This window comes from Vipera berus, assembly GCF_964194415.1.
Source record: "Vipera berus genome assembly, chromosome: 6".
Taxonomy (NCBI): Eukaryota; Metazoa; Chordata; class Lepidosauria; order Squamata; family Viperidae; genus Vipera; species Vipera berus.
Genome location: NC_138208.1, coordinates 26866771 through 26881217, shown reverse-complemented (window position 1 = coordinate 26881217; position 14447 = coordinate 26866771). Strand labels below are relative to the sequence as shown.

At 40.3% G+C, this 14447-nt stretch overlaps 1 protein-coding gene across 1 annotated transcript in view; it reads right to left on the bottom strand.

Annotated features, from left to right (window-relative positions):
- The window catches only part of CTTNBP2 (cortactin binding protein 2), a 167154-nt gene extending 158409 nt beyond the window's left edge, over positions 1-8745 (bottom strand). The window contains exon 1 of the mRNA XM_081331681.1: positions 8608-8745. Within this exon, the coding sequence (XP_081187807.1) occupies positions 8608-8670 (63 nt within the window). The 5' untranslated portion in view covers positions 8671-8745. The remainder of the gene's footprint in view (positions 1-8607) is intronic.
- Between the last annotated feature and the right edge of the window lie 5702 nt (positions 8746-14447).

Sequence of the window (14447 nt, the reverse complement as noted above, 5' to 3'; positions counted from 1 at the left end):
GGGTTGGGGGGTGACGGCCCTATGGGTAACCTCAGGGTTCTCATCCCCTTCTGCTACCAGTTTAGAGGTTTCCACTTGTCCAGCCAAGCTAATCCCAAAATCACTGCTTCAGTCATTTTTGGGGCCACCATGAATCAAATAAATTCCCAATGCTCCCCCACCTCTAGCCGCACAGGCTCCATTAGGTGGGTGACTAAAGCTCCACCCATTAAATATCCATCTGCCTGTTTGAACCTCATGGGGGAAGAAAGCTTTTTTGCTCTGATGCCCAATTTGAGGATGGTAGTGAGGCTGATCAGGCATTGTGAACACCCAGTCTATTAACACATATAAGTCCATTTGGGTGCCTGTCTTAGGGACTAAGAGCTTAGCAGAGAGGGGAAAAGGTGGAACAGGCTGACTCACCATCGGGTCGTTCTCTCCATCATCGCTGTCATACGGAGCGGTTGAAGTGGCAGCTTCGGTCAGGGCCTTGGCCTTTTCTTGAGTACAGAGGTGACTTACTTCAGTGGCTTGCTCCTGGTTAATCCAGCTTATTTTTTCTCTGGTAGAGTGCAAGCTTCCTTTTTGTTTCTATGGTGTAGTTGAAGTGCTTTTTTGCTGAGGGAAAGGAACAGGACAAACAGTGGCTCGGTGGCCCGGTTGGCCACATCTAAAACACTTGATTGGTGATCCAGTTGATGCCCTTGGAATTCCAGTCATCCCAGTTGGTGAGGTTTGTCGGGGAAGCTGACGCCTCATTGTATCTGGCTTCGGTCCAGTTCCAGGAGTCGGTGGCTTTTTGTAGCAGTTCAGCTCGATGTCTAAATACATGGTCAAGCAATACCAATCATGGAGTTGATCAGGGATCCCCCTATAGATGCATGCCTGGAATAGGTTTGGATCTAGACCAGACTTGAAATGATGAATTAGCGATTGCTCAGGCCACTGCACAATCCTGCCAGCCACCCTCCAGAATTCATGCACAAATTCCTTGGCTGGTCGACCCCTCTGTTTCACTTCATGGATGCCCTTCTCAGCTTGCAAGGGTATGGAACCATCCTCGAACCTGGCCCTTAACTCTTGGACAAACAGATTGTAGTCCCATAGCTCAGGTGCTTGTTTGTTATACAAGCCATTCACCCTCTCTAGGTTTGCCGCTATCACATCAACCATAGTGGTAAGGTCTGGATAGGCGTTGGCATTCCTGTTCATGTGGGAGCGCACTTGATTTAAAAAGAAAGCTTTTGTTCTGTTCAGTTTGACGCAACATTGACAGTTAGCTTTTGACTGATTTGTGGCTCTGCAGCTACTATAATACTGGAGGTATTTCAGCCTTTGATAAAAATATATAGGGCTATTAATATTTTCTGTACTATTACAGATCAGTTTTAGTTGTTACATCATTTTATGTGATATAGTATATTAAATTCAGAGAAGCAATCAGTATTTGCTAAAATTATATGTAGTTTCTTAATAACCAGATGCCTCCTGGTGACTCCATTGCCAAACCTTACAGACATACACACAAATGCATCAGCAATTTATGACAATATATCTGCACTCATCTGACAATTAAGTCCTGCCTATGCTATTGGTATTGGACAGGGGTTATAACTGAGATGGCAGATTATGATAATCTTTGAAAATCTCTCACTCAGTAGCTTATTCATGTTTGCTCAATAGCAACTTTAGCTTCAAGGAGTTTATTGCAATCATGCATGTACATGGATGATGACATGAGTTTTCTTTACATAGCATCCAGAGTTTACTAGTATAAAGAGGTCTGGGTCAAGCCTTTTAATATGCTACATTAATGACAGATTGCACATTAGAAATCTGCATCAACATAGCCATTTCAGATGCGCAAAGAGTCTGCTTATCCATAAGAAACTAAAGCTACCAAATCTGGGCTGTAGAATCCAGACAACTGAATGACAGCAAAGAAAGTTTTCCTATTTTCTTTGTTTCCATCTTGTTATTATCTAGAGTAGGGCAAGATTATTGCAAAATCTCTTCAAAGTCTATTCTGTTACCCTCAATTTCAGAACAATAGATATCAGTTGCTTAAGGGAAAGAAAATTAAAGTTATTCATTTCTTCTTCATTCAAATTTATTCTTTGGGGGATATTATTTTTACCTAGTGCTCTCCACCAAGATCTTTAACAAATCATTTCCAAGATATCAGAAGTGGTAAAATAAAAGAAGCTGACTTGAAATGGTCAAAATAGGTGGTAGATAAAGTTCTTGAAAAGGAATGTAGGTGCATTTATAATAGCTTTTATTTCCTCTGGGAAGCTCTGTTCCTGCTCTTGAACATCATTAAAAACTCACTTGTGTTGGGGGTGGGGAGAGGGGGAATCAAAAGTATGTTTGCAGCAAACACTGTGCCAATGTAACACAATGATAACATCTGTGCCAGAATCAGCCTGCCCAGAAACTCCTAAGTATGTTAAAAATTTAGCATAGTAAGGTCTTCATAAGAAATCTTGAGAATCCTATATATAATTCTAGTAGGTTTTAGAAGAAAAATCTGATGAAAATGCTCAGTTAAACATTTTTATACTTCTGCTGGTTCTATTTACATATTAAATAGGTACATTCTCAAGGTCACTGAACACTTTAGATTGGCTATTAACAGCCTTGTGGTATCTTGTTATATTCACAATTAAGTAGAAAAGGGGAGTTTTCTTCCTGCACCACAGTCGTTTTTAAGAACATCAAAAAAGACATTGTACACTCAGTCAAATTAAAGGTCTGTCAAACTCAGTATTTCGGTAGATGCTGATGTTTCCCATCTACAATTTCTGATAGCTGAACTCAGGTATATGCATACAATATTCATATGGAACCATTAACTATAGCCCCAAATGCATTTCAGTGCATTCTAACCTGAATTGCATTGGTTAGATTGGGAATAATAGCTGCAGTCAATGTATTAGTTTTGAAACAAGTACTTATGGTTTTTATGTGATATTTACATATATGCAAGAACATGTCTGGTGGTGATTTAAATAAAAATCCGATCTGAGTTGCAAAAACCTGGATGAGCACCAGTTGGCAGGCTGATAACCACATATTTACAGAATATAACCTTTTGGTAGTTATTTACAAGTATTAAAATAAATTATAAATGGGATACACAACCCAATAATCTTCCTACCAAAGTCTTGCCAATGCAATTCTGTTCAGTGCGAGCTTACAAACTACATATAAAGCCCCTGTTGCTAGTTGACCTAATTAGGCATTTCAAAGCAAAGAGTAAAATCAAAATAGCACATCTGCTTTTCCATGGTGCAACTTTATAATGAATCCAAAATAGAGGTCAGCTATGTTCCAAGTCTGCATGTTGCTTCAAATATACTGTAATATACTACCAAAGTGTCAAGGCCACCTTTCATATTATATACAAAGTCTGTTAACTGTACATGTAATGGTACAGTTGGTACATAATGGAGGAGGCAATGAGATCACGATATTTTTGTTATTTTATTTTAAAAAGAATGAAAAATCTTGACTACTCCCTGCTGGTTCCTCTGTGGCCCATGATTAGGGATTGTGTGCATTTTATTGCAAGATTCACATGTGCAAAACTTGTGTTCAAATAAACCATGAAACATTATCCAGAGTTCCCTAGTGAAACAAAGTGTACAAGTGCCATGAAAAAAAGCTGGTTTACCACAACTTTTTTTTTTGCAAAGGACAACTGTAGGATAGCATACTGTATGTTAATATATGTTCTCAGGTCAGTATCCCTGTTTCTCAACTTTGGCACCCTGAATTTCCATGCTCTTCAATTCCCAGAATCCTCCATGCTGGCTGAGGAATTCTGGGAGTTGAAGTCCACTTATCTTGAAGTTGCCAAGGTTGAGAAACATTGCCTTAAAAACTTGATCTCTGATCTTTCTGAAGCAAGAATTTGCTGGAAATAGTTGCCATCAGATGTGATGTCACTCCTAAAACCATTTTCAAAGGGAATTAGACCAATTAATTCAAGAAAGACAATAATTGACCATAATCTACATGGCTGTGTGCCTTCACCTGAATTACAAACAATATAAAATATCAACTATTAGTGAATGTCAGTCAGAGTACCATCATTTTCCTGCTAACTGACTACTAGGAAACACGGCACATAGGACCAGAAACCCCCTTCTTATATTTCTACAGTAAAACCCTCCATATTCTGGGATTTAGAATATGTCTAGAATTCACTGCAATACAATCAGATTCCATGAGAAGGCACCATATGTGAGTCTGTAAAATAAGGATTCCCAAGAGGAGATTTGAAAAAAAATGCAGTTCACAGATCTGTACTGTTTCCAAAAAGTTAAAATCCAGAAACACCTGCATTAACTTAATAGTGAATTAATTTAATGTAAACTCATTAGCATCAATTGAAAATGCCTATGACTACAGCAAGCAGTAGCTCTGTTATGTAATATAATGACTGAAACAATCCTTGAGTTACAGCTCACAAATAGCTTGAAGCAGATTACTATATTCTTAATACACAATAGAAACCAAGATAAACAAGCTTCTTGAAAAATCTGTAGCACATACCGGTAGCACCATCGCTATATATGTATAGTTGCATGCACATTTTTTGAAACAAATTTCACATGGAGGGTAGGTGGAATTAGCATGAGTCAAGAACTTTCCTATGCAATGGAGCAATAATTAGCATGGCTGTTACTCAAGAAAAGTGACTTCATGAATCACATGAAGGTAGTCCTATCAGCGCCAGCCAGTATGGCCAAGGACCAACAATGTAAATGATAAAACCTCTGAAACACCAAAGGTTGCTCACCTCACGTAAAAATCAAAATCTGTCTTGTAGGAAATCCAGTTACTACCATATCTCCTTATGGTCCAACTCCACTCTACTACAGATTTCCTAATGTCTTGTAGAAAGGCATCAGGAAGGCATCCAACCTGCGTTCCTTTTCAGTAGGCAGAATGTGAAACCTGTGCCTAGCTGAATGTCAACCTTTAGGACAATTTCTAGAGATGCCTCTCTGAAAAGTTGTCTTAGAGCTTCCTGTAGGTGTGAGGGGTGAATCATGTCAACTGCTTTCATGTTTTTCCCTTGTCAGTATTACCATGGCAACAAAAGGTTTGCAACCCCCTCACTCCCCCAACTAAGCTTTGCTTAGTTCAGGAAAACATAGATTGGGAAGAATTTTGGCTTCATTCCCAAATACCTCTATTAAAGAAATTTCCTCTTCACTCCTCTCCCAGTCATAAATTTCCTGCTGAAATTCAAAGGCAGAGCTATTTTTTCATAATATTCTATACATTTTTTCCAGCAAAAGCCTGCCAACACTGTTGCTAAAATTTACTGGGTTCTGTTTTGTTTTTCCTTTATTAATATGTTCTGAAGCAGAATAAAACATTGAGGGCTGACAATTCAAAATGGCATTCTTATCACAAAACTTTAATAACAAAAGAAGGGTGCTGTCCAACAATTGTTATTCCCCAATTTATAACATGATGTTACCAGATTTTGGGGTCTGTAAAAACCAAGCCAAATTTCTGTTCAGTTGAAAGTCCAATGGTGGAAAGATAACTAAATTGCAAATTAATTTGAGACCTGGCCAACAATGCAAAATCTACCTATTAATAAAGAAACCAGCTTTTCTTCATTATAAAATACCAGTAACTGTTTTATAGCCCAATCATAATGAGATACAAGCTCCACTCATAGCAATGAGGCTTAGTCCAAGATTTGTGCCCCCCACAAGTTTTTTAAAATGCCATTATGGTTGAGGCTGGATCTCTTTTTATATTAATTTAAAGGCACCAGTTATAAGAATGAAAAGTATCCCCTGAGCAACCTTTTAGTAGGGGAACTGCTTATAAATAGCCTTCCAGGGACGCAATCTAATGATACCTGGCTGCTAAATTCCTCATTCTTTGGCTCCAGAGGATGGTAAGCTTCTCCAGAACAGATCAGAAGGGTTATACTGGGATGGTGTGGATGGGTGCAGGGGCAGGAAAATTCTCTTGTACAAGTAGAAATCAATTTCCATACCTTGATTTCCTATATAAAGTATGTTTCTACTTTCATAAAAGGTAAGTTAAAGGTTCCCCCGCAAGTGCGTGCAAGTCGTTTCCAACTCTAGGGGCCAGTGCTCATCTCCGTTTCAAAGCCGAAGAGCCAGCACTTGTCCAAGGATGTCTCCGTGGTCATGTGGCCGGCATGACTAGACGCCAAAGGCGCATGGAACGCTGTTACCTTCCCACCGTAGTGGTCCCTATTTTTCTACTTGCATTTTTACGTGCTTTCGAACTACTAAGTTGGCAGAAGCTGGGACAAGTAACAGGCGCTCACTCTGTTATGCGGCACTCGGGATTCAACCCGCCAAACTGCCGACCTTCTGATCGACAAGCTCAGCATCCTAACCGACTGAGCATTGCTAATGTCATCTACATATATATTTAATTCATTCTGCAGTATGGAAAGGGACCTTAGTTTAATTCTAGGACACTTTGATCCCAAGTTCAATTATCAGCATTTCCACATAAGACTCAAAGAAAAAAGTTCTATGTGAAAACTAATCCTGCAGACAATAAGCAGTGATAGGTCAGGTAAACTAGACTAGATGGATCATTTCCCACTTTTCCTAAATACTGTACTTGAATATTTATTTTATGAAGCTTGTCTCACTTTACGCAGGAACAATTGATTCAGCTGGGTAACTATTGCCATCCCAGAATCTATTCAGCAGATGAGCATTATTTCAAGTAGTTTAAATGATTTTAATCAAAATATGTGTATTGTAAAACTAAATAAATAGTGAATTATATTAAAAAACTTAAAACCAGGATTTCTTTTATATCATTCCCAGAAATTATTTTTTCAAACAATATTGTGGATTCCACATTTCAATTTAGTTTCTCAAATTCATGCCTATAGTATGAATGAATACATTATATACACACATCCTGATGTTCCCCTGCTTTGTGCAAGAAATACTAGTGTGACCTACTTTTCTTTTTTACTGTTTTTCTGATTATATTAATCATTGCCCTAGAGATTTTGTCTAAAGGTCAAGCTCTATAACCATCTTCTCATCAGATTTCCTCAACATTCTCCCCCCTCTTATCCAGGTGTCTTGAGCAAGATTTCCAGACCACACAGGAATCTGGGAATCTGGTTTCCAACACAACTGAAGAGAACCAGACTGTGATAGGCTGCCCTGAAGTTATTTTATTTTTGCTTTAATTACTGAAAAGAGAAGAACCAAATGGAACAAATGCAATAATAATTCCAAAGAACAACCTTAATGGAGGGATAAAGCCTCATTTTTATGCTACTTTCCCTCAAAGAGTGCTAGTGGATAAGTAGCACATGCTGCTCAGCTGACAAGAAGGTTTTGATTTACAGCTTTCAGGGGAATAATCAAATCATGGATTTTTCTCTGCAGTTCCACAGAATCACCACCAGATTAAATCAGCTAAACAAGTGAACTAGAAATTGACTGAAAAATTATATAATTATTAAGGGCATGCCTATAACATTGGGGATGGGTGAGCAGGTATTGGATGGGAAAGACTACCAAACTGAATATTTGATGAAGTGACAAAGCCTAAAATTATCTGTATTTGGGGGGATTGTGAAAGAGTTTGTATTTGCGTGAGAGAAAGCCTCTAGCAAAGATATTAAAAAGGTAAGATCATTCCAGCTCTGCCACTTTGAAATGTGTGCCTGTCGTTATATATGGGGAAAAGAAAAACGGGAGAGCCCGAGCAAGCTGATTGATTCCACGTCTGTCTTCAGTAAGAGCCCTCTCTCCTATTAAGCATATCTTTTCCAACTTGGAGCGATCCTCATTCGAAAAAGCTAGGAATTCAAAGGCAACGAACGCCGCGCTCCAAAATCTGGGAGGCTTCGCACAATATCCCAGACTTGACGGGGCGGGAAAGGCAACTCGAATGGGAAGCTGGAGATCAACCCTAGAAAGGACTGTAGCGTCAGCTCCTTGAGATACTCCAATAACCCATACACCCCGGCGGCAATGCAGGTTGTGGACGTACACAGCACCGTCCCACTGGAAAGTACGAGGTCGCATTGGCAGACCTACACAGAGAGCAGCAGAGAAACAATGGGGAGCTACCTGGGAGAAACAGCCCCGGGTCTAACCTCTTCTGAGGAGACTCACCGATCGCCCTTAGATCGAAAGACTCCCGAAGCAGGGTCCTATTTCAGGTACCCGCCCATATTTCCCCAAGCGCGCTACCTATTCCCCACGCGTTACAGTGCCCGAGGTCGGCTCTGAGCAGCGTCCCGCTCCCATCCTCTCTCCTGCTGAGATCGAAGCCGAGGGGGGAGCAATCCTGCAACTGCGGACCACCGCTCAGCGTTCTCCGAGGCTTCCCCTCCCCAGTGCGAAGGAAGCAGAACGTCCTCCGGGGACGGAGCATGCTAAGCAGGCGCGCTGGCTACCTCAACCCCTTCTGGGCCCCGCGCACCTTCCCTCGCTCCCTGCGCTCTGCCTTCCCAGCTCCTCACGCCGGGTGCCAAGCCCCCCTCCGGACACCGCCTCCCGCCTCTTCCAAGCCTGCCCTGCCTCGGCACTTCGGTCGGGCTCGGCCGACCGGGAAGAAGGACGTTTCTTCGCCTACCACTGCCGTTGGATCCTCACGGCCGCCGGAGCCGGGCTCCCCTCTCTTTCCCTCCGTCGCCATTTTCCCACTGGCAGAGCGAGCCCCGACTCCGGGCAGAGGAGAACGGCGCCGAGCCCAGCGAACGGCACCCTCCGCCGCCGCTTAACTCCTTCGGCTCCAGCGCGGAGCGCCTCCCTCCGGCCCCGAGCTCGGAGCTGCAGTCCGGGAGGTGGAGCCGTTGATGTGTATTTTCCGTCCTGGTGTTTTTTCACTACTGCTTTATTTTGAAATGGCCTCTTGCATGTCGGATAATATTATCCCCATGTCGGATGTTGTGAGCTTATGTTACATATCACCTTGAGCAGAAGGACTTAAAAAGCAGCTACGAAACGGAAGACTGTGGGGCTGGCATGGTTAAATCGTTGCAAAACAATGCTGACATTAACACTTGCCAGTCGGTGTCTTGGTGCATCCATTCAGAACCATTGGGCGCCAACGGCTGCTGTCCTGATTATGCGTGTGCAGCCTATCATAAACCAAGGGACTTGTTTATCTCACTAGCTTTGCTTCCCTTATATATTAGCTGGTGGACTACCATTCGCTGGTCAGGCACCACAGTAGAAACCAGTTGGATCTTTCTAAGTAAATAGTGCCTCAACTTCTTGACCTATGTTTCCTGTCCTACATCTATTTTGTTGTACCTCAGACTTAAAAAATGTTTTTAAATGGTGTCATGGAAATCAGAAACATCACTTTTACTTAGCCTTCCCCTCCCCCTCTCCTCCTTTCCTTTCCTTTCTTTTCCTTATACAAACAACAAATGTAGGCATTCAGAACCCTCCATTTTCTGTTTGGAACATAAGGGTCCCATGGTTATACTATTTCAGCCTCATGCTAAACAAGGATGGACCATAGTGTTAAATCTTAATAAATCTGGTTAAGCCATTTTGAGCTCTGGTTTTTCCATTGTAGACCACTCCTTAAATTCACCAGCTGCTGGTTGTCCCAAAGGTGCTTTTCCAAAAGGCAACCTACATGAGTGGATGAGTGTTTATGGCAGGGAACTGTACATGAAGCTAGAGAAGAAATGTTTGAAGAATAAAAAGAAAACATTTGTGTTAGAAAACTATAACTCTCTTCCCGGTAAAAATCAGTACAGGATTTCACTGTCCAACTCTTCAGAATGATGGTAGATGAAACTGACTAGGGACTAAAGGGGACATGTTTACAGAACTCTGAAACATCCATAAAATGTCTCTGATCCCATGCAGGATTGAGCATTCCACTTTGCCTCTAACAGAAGACATTTTATACACTTTATAAAATCTTGTTAGATGCAAGGTGGGTGTGGAAAGGGCAGGGGAAGACACTACTTTATTGAAGCCTGTCTTGGGTTGAGGATGAGATGCAGGGTATGTCATGAAGAAGTGACAGACAGAAAATGTTCACAGGGCATATTTGTACCATGGTAAGGTATAAGTAGGAAAGACACTTAATATCCAATGGCATATTGCCTCTCTGAGGATTCTCAGCAGCTAGATCTACAAACTGATACACAAGGATTTAGTAATTCAGACTGGCATTTTCTTTTCTGAGAGTTTATTTTCTTTTTCAAGGTGATTAAGACAGATTCTTCTATATGCTTGCATCAAATTGGTTGACCCTCAAGAATCTTAGCATCCAAAGTGCCAAACTATGCAAACAGGCTTGTAACAAAACATTTTGGAAATAATATGAGGAAGCTTGCTAACTCTCCAACCTCCAGGGCTGGTTAAGAGAATTTTGCTGCTTGAGGCCAAGATAATGGATTCTCAAGGGAAAAATGAGTTTTGGTACTTTTGTTCAGACACCACTAAAAGAAACAGGCAGTACCATGGAAAATCGGTATAACCAACTTAGAGATATTGTCCCTAAACTTATGTAAGCAAGCATAACTTCTACTTGTTTCCTCACTGTCACTGAACTGCAGGTGGCCTGAATAGCCATAGTAACATAAACAATTCACTAGCTTGTTAATAATAAACTGGGCCTTAGTTAGGAATTAGTGTGGTGTCCTTCATTTATATAGAAAAATTCCACAAAGGCATGAAACACAAAGGCTGCTAAATCACTTGGCAAATTCACCCCACAAACCAGAACATTCACTTTCAGTGGAAAGTCCTGATTTTAGAATCATTGGCTTTCCTTTGGAAAGTTTGGAATTTGGATTTAACACTTTTGTAGGAAAAGGATCCCCAGGGAAATGCCTTTTCTATATCATTTGGGTCCAGTACTAAATTCCAACCTAGATGTGATACTGAAATACATTATTTTTTTTTACAAAGCATAGTGTCTTTGTGAATACTACATTGTAGGTCACAGACTAACCAAATATATCAGAATAAAAACAATTTTATTAAATGAATAGAAGGATCGAACTAAGATACTTGATAAGATAGAAAAATGTGGGTTAGACAGCATCACCACCAGATGGATTCGTAGCTGGCTGACAGGCCGTACTCAGCATGTGGTCCTCAATGGAACTGCATCTGCATGCAAGGAAGTATGTAGTGGGGTGCCCCAGGGCTCTGTTCTGTGTCCAGTGCTCTTCAACATCTTCATCAACGATTTGGATGAGGGGATAGATGGGGAACTCATCGAATTTGCAGACGACACCAAGCTGGCAGGAATAGCCAATACTCCAGAAGATAGGCTTAAGATACAGGAGGATCTGGACAGACTCGAACACTGGGCACTATCTTACAAAATGAAATTCAATGGTGAAAAAAGTAAGGTTCTACATTTAGGCAAGAAAAACCAAATGCACAGGTATAGCATAGGTGGTATCAGGCTCAATAGTAGTTACTGTGAGAGGGCTCTTGGAGTCCTAGTGGACAATCACTTCAATATGAGCCAGCAGTGTGCTGCAGCTGCCAAAAAAGCCAACACAGTGCTAGGCTGCATTAACAGAGGGATAGAATCAAGATCACGTGAAGTACTAATACCACTTTACAAGGCCTTGGTGAAGCCACACCTGGAATACTGCATCCAGTTTTGGTCACCACAATGTAAAAAAGATGTTGAGACTCTAGAAAGAGTACAGAGAAGAGCAACAAAGATGATTGGGGGACTGGAGGCTAAAACATATAGGGAACGGTTGCTGGAATTGGGTATGTGTAGTTTAACGAAGAGAAAGGTGACATGATAGCAGTGTTCCAATATCTCAGGGGCTGCCACAAAGAAGAGGGAGTCAAGCTATTCTCCAAAGCACCTGAAAGCAGGACAAGAAGCAATGGATGGACACTAGTCAAGGAGAGAAGCAATCTAGAACTAAGGAGAAACTTCCTGACAGTTAGAACAATTAACCAGTGGAACAACCTGACTCCAGAGGTGGTGAATGCTCCAACACTGGAGGTTTTTAAGAAGAGACTGGACAGCCATTTGTCTGAAATGGTATAGGGTTTCCTGCCTGAGCAGGGGGTTGGACTAGATGACCTCCAAGGTCCCTTCCAACTTCTTCTTCTTCTTCTTCTTCTTCTTCTTCTTCTTCTTCTTCTTCTTCTTCTTATTATTATTATTATTATTATTATTATTATTATTATTATTATTATTATTGGTAATAGCAATCAATATAGTCTATGCAATAGTCTGGTTGACAAAGGATAATCCAAGCCCAATCTAAAATGAATTTGCCATTAGACAAGAATGAATTCTGCAGGCTGCAAATGCAAACTTAACCACAATATGTGTCATCTTAGGATCTCTTATCTGCTAGAAGGAGAATCTGATAAAAATCATTTGGCTGTTTCAAGAGTAGTCTGATGGGAACTATTAAGAACTCACTTCACTTATCTTTGTAGAAGATACAACAGAGTAATACATGAGTCAATAGTTTGATGTTCACAGTCTGACAGGCACTCATCCTTTTTACACAAGGATTTTTCTGAAACCTTCCTTCCAGTACAGCTGATGGGAAAGGGTCCTTTGCTTTCCAAGAACTGGACATATCATAGCATAACAGATAATACAGTGCTTTATTGCAGCACAAATATTATCTTATTTTCTCCCCACTTCTAAGTTGGAGTGAGCCCCATTATTTGGAAGATTTAGAAGTGACCCACAGGGCTAAAAGAAAAGTGTACCACACATGTAAAGCTTTTATCTAATGAAGATAGACTGGTTACAAAATGGAGCGCTATGTCACAATGTAAATACCATCAAATCAGTATTAATGAAATATTAATATAGAAGTGATGTTATAAGGTATGGAGAACATAAATGTCTTTGGTGCTAAATAATGAAGGGGCCAGGTGGCAGCCATCTTAACTGAGGTTAAAAAAAAAAAGCCTACTTTGAGTCGAGTTCAGTTCTTGATGACTTCACAAATACATTAATACAGTTTTCTTGGCAACAATATGGAATTGATTTGCCATTTTTTTCAAGGATATTTTTTTACTTACTAATCTTGGCTATAATCCTAGCATTTCATAGCAATTTCCCATCCAAGTTCTAAGACATCCTTCCGAGGTAGGTAAAATGAGGACCCAGATTGTTGGGGGCAATTAAGCTGACTTTGTAATAATGCCGCTTGGGGTGTGTGTGAAAGCCCTAATAAGCAGGCATATACATAGAATGAAGGCTACTGCTAAGCTTGTAAGCCGCCCTGAGTCTTCGGAGAAGGGCGGGATATAAATGGAATTAAAATAAATAAATAAATAAAAAATACTTAGCTTTTGGAGATCAGCTTAGATCAGCTGGCTGCTTTCACTTAGTGAAGTAAGAAGTCACCACTAAAAAGGTTATCTGCTTTGAACTTCAGATTAAGTAGCCATTTGGAATAAAATTAGCATTGAGGTTTCATGTTCATTTCATGGAAAAGCAGCCAATCAGACTTGGATGGATACTGTTGACTTACATATTGTAGTTCTGTGAGTGTTTTTCACATTACCATACCACCTCAGAATAAAGGTATGTTTGAGCCAAGGTATGCAGTTCCATAGCTTGCTATAGTATTCTACAAATAATTACATAACATCAGTACTAGGACTTATATATCATTATTTATTGTTCTTTGCTTGATTGTGTACTGGCTTTTATTCAGCAGCTGACATCACAATGTCTGTTCTCTCATTTTTTTCTCACAACAACAAATCTTTGAGGCAGGTTGGGTCAAGAGACAGTGACTGACCTAGCCTCATCCACTAAACCTCCATGACTGAGGGTGAACTTCAACCTGGGTTACTCCAATGAGACTTTCAAATTATTGCTTAGTCCATGACACCTATTATAATCCAAATGAATCTTTCATTTCTTTGCTCATTACTAAGATTTCAAAAAGGTCCCTTTCTGTGAGAAGACAGTTTAGAAAAATAATGATTCAGAGAAAGCCATTTTCCAATCTAGCTAAAAATAACATTAAAAGACTAGACCAGGGGTCTGCAACCTTGACTTCAGCTCCCAGAATTCCTCAGCCTGCTATGCTAGTTGTCAAGGTTGCAGATCCCTGGACTAGACAAACCAGCAGGACTTTGGCTAAATTCTCCCCCTAGAAAATGTTCAAAATTATTTAACTTTTTTAACTTTTTTGTGACAGAAATGATCAAAAGCATATCATCTACAAAGACGAGAAGATAAATTTCTATGTCAATAAATTCAATGCATGATTTTTAATAGGATATTTTTGTTAATGCAAACACTTAGTAGGTTTGTATAGAATATGAATGATGAATCTGCATCTTTTATTAAAATCTGGATTGCATCAGGTAGTCAGGGATAATACCCATTATAATCTCACATGCTGAGACTCTAGAGCCTCTAAAAGAAATTCCTATTAAATTTAGTTAGGCAGTTCCCAAGAAATTGGCTGTTTTTGCACAAAA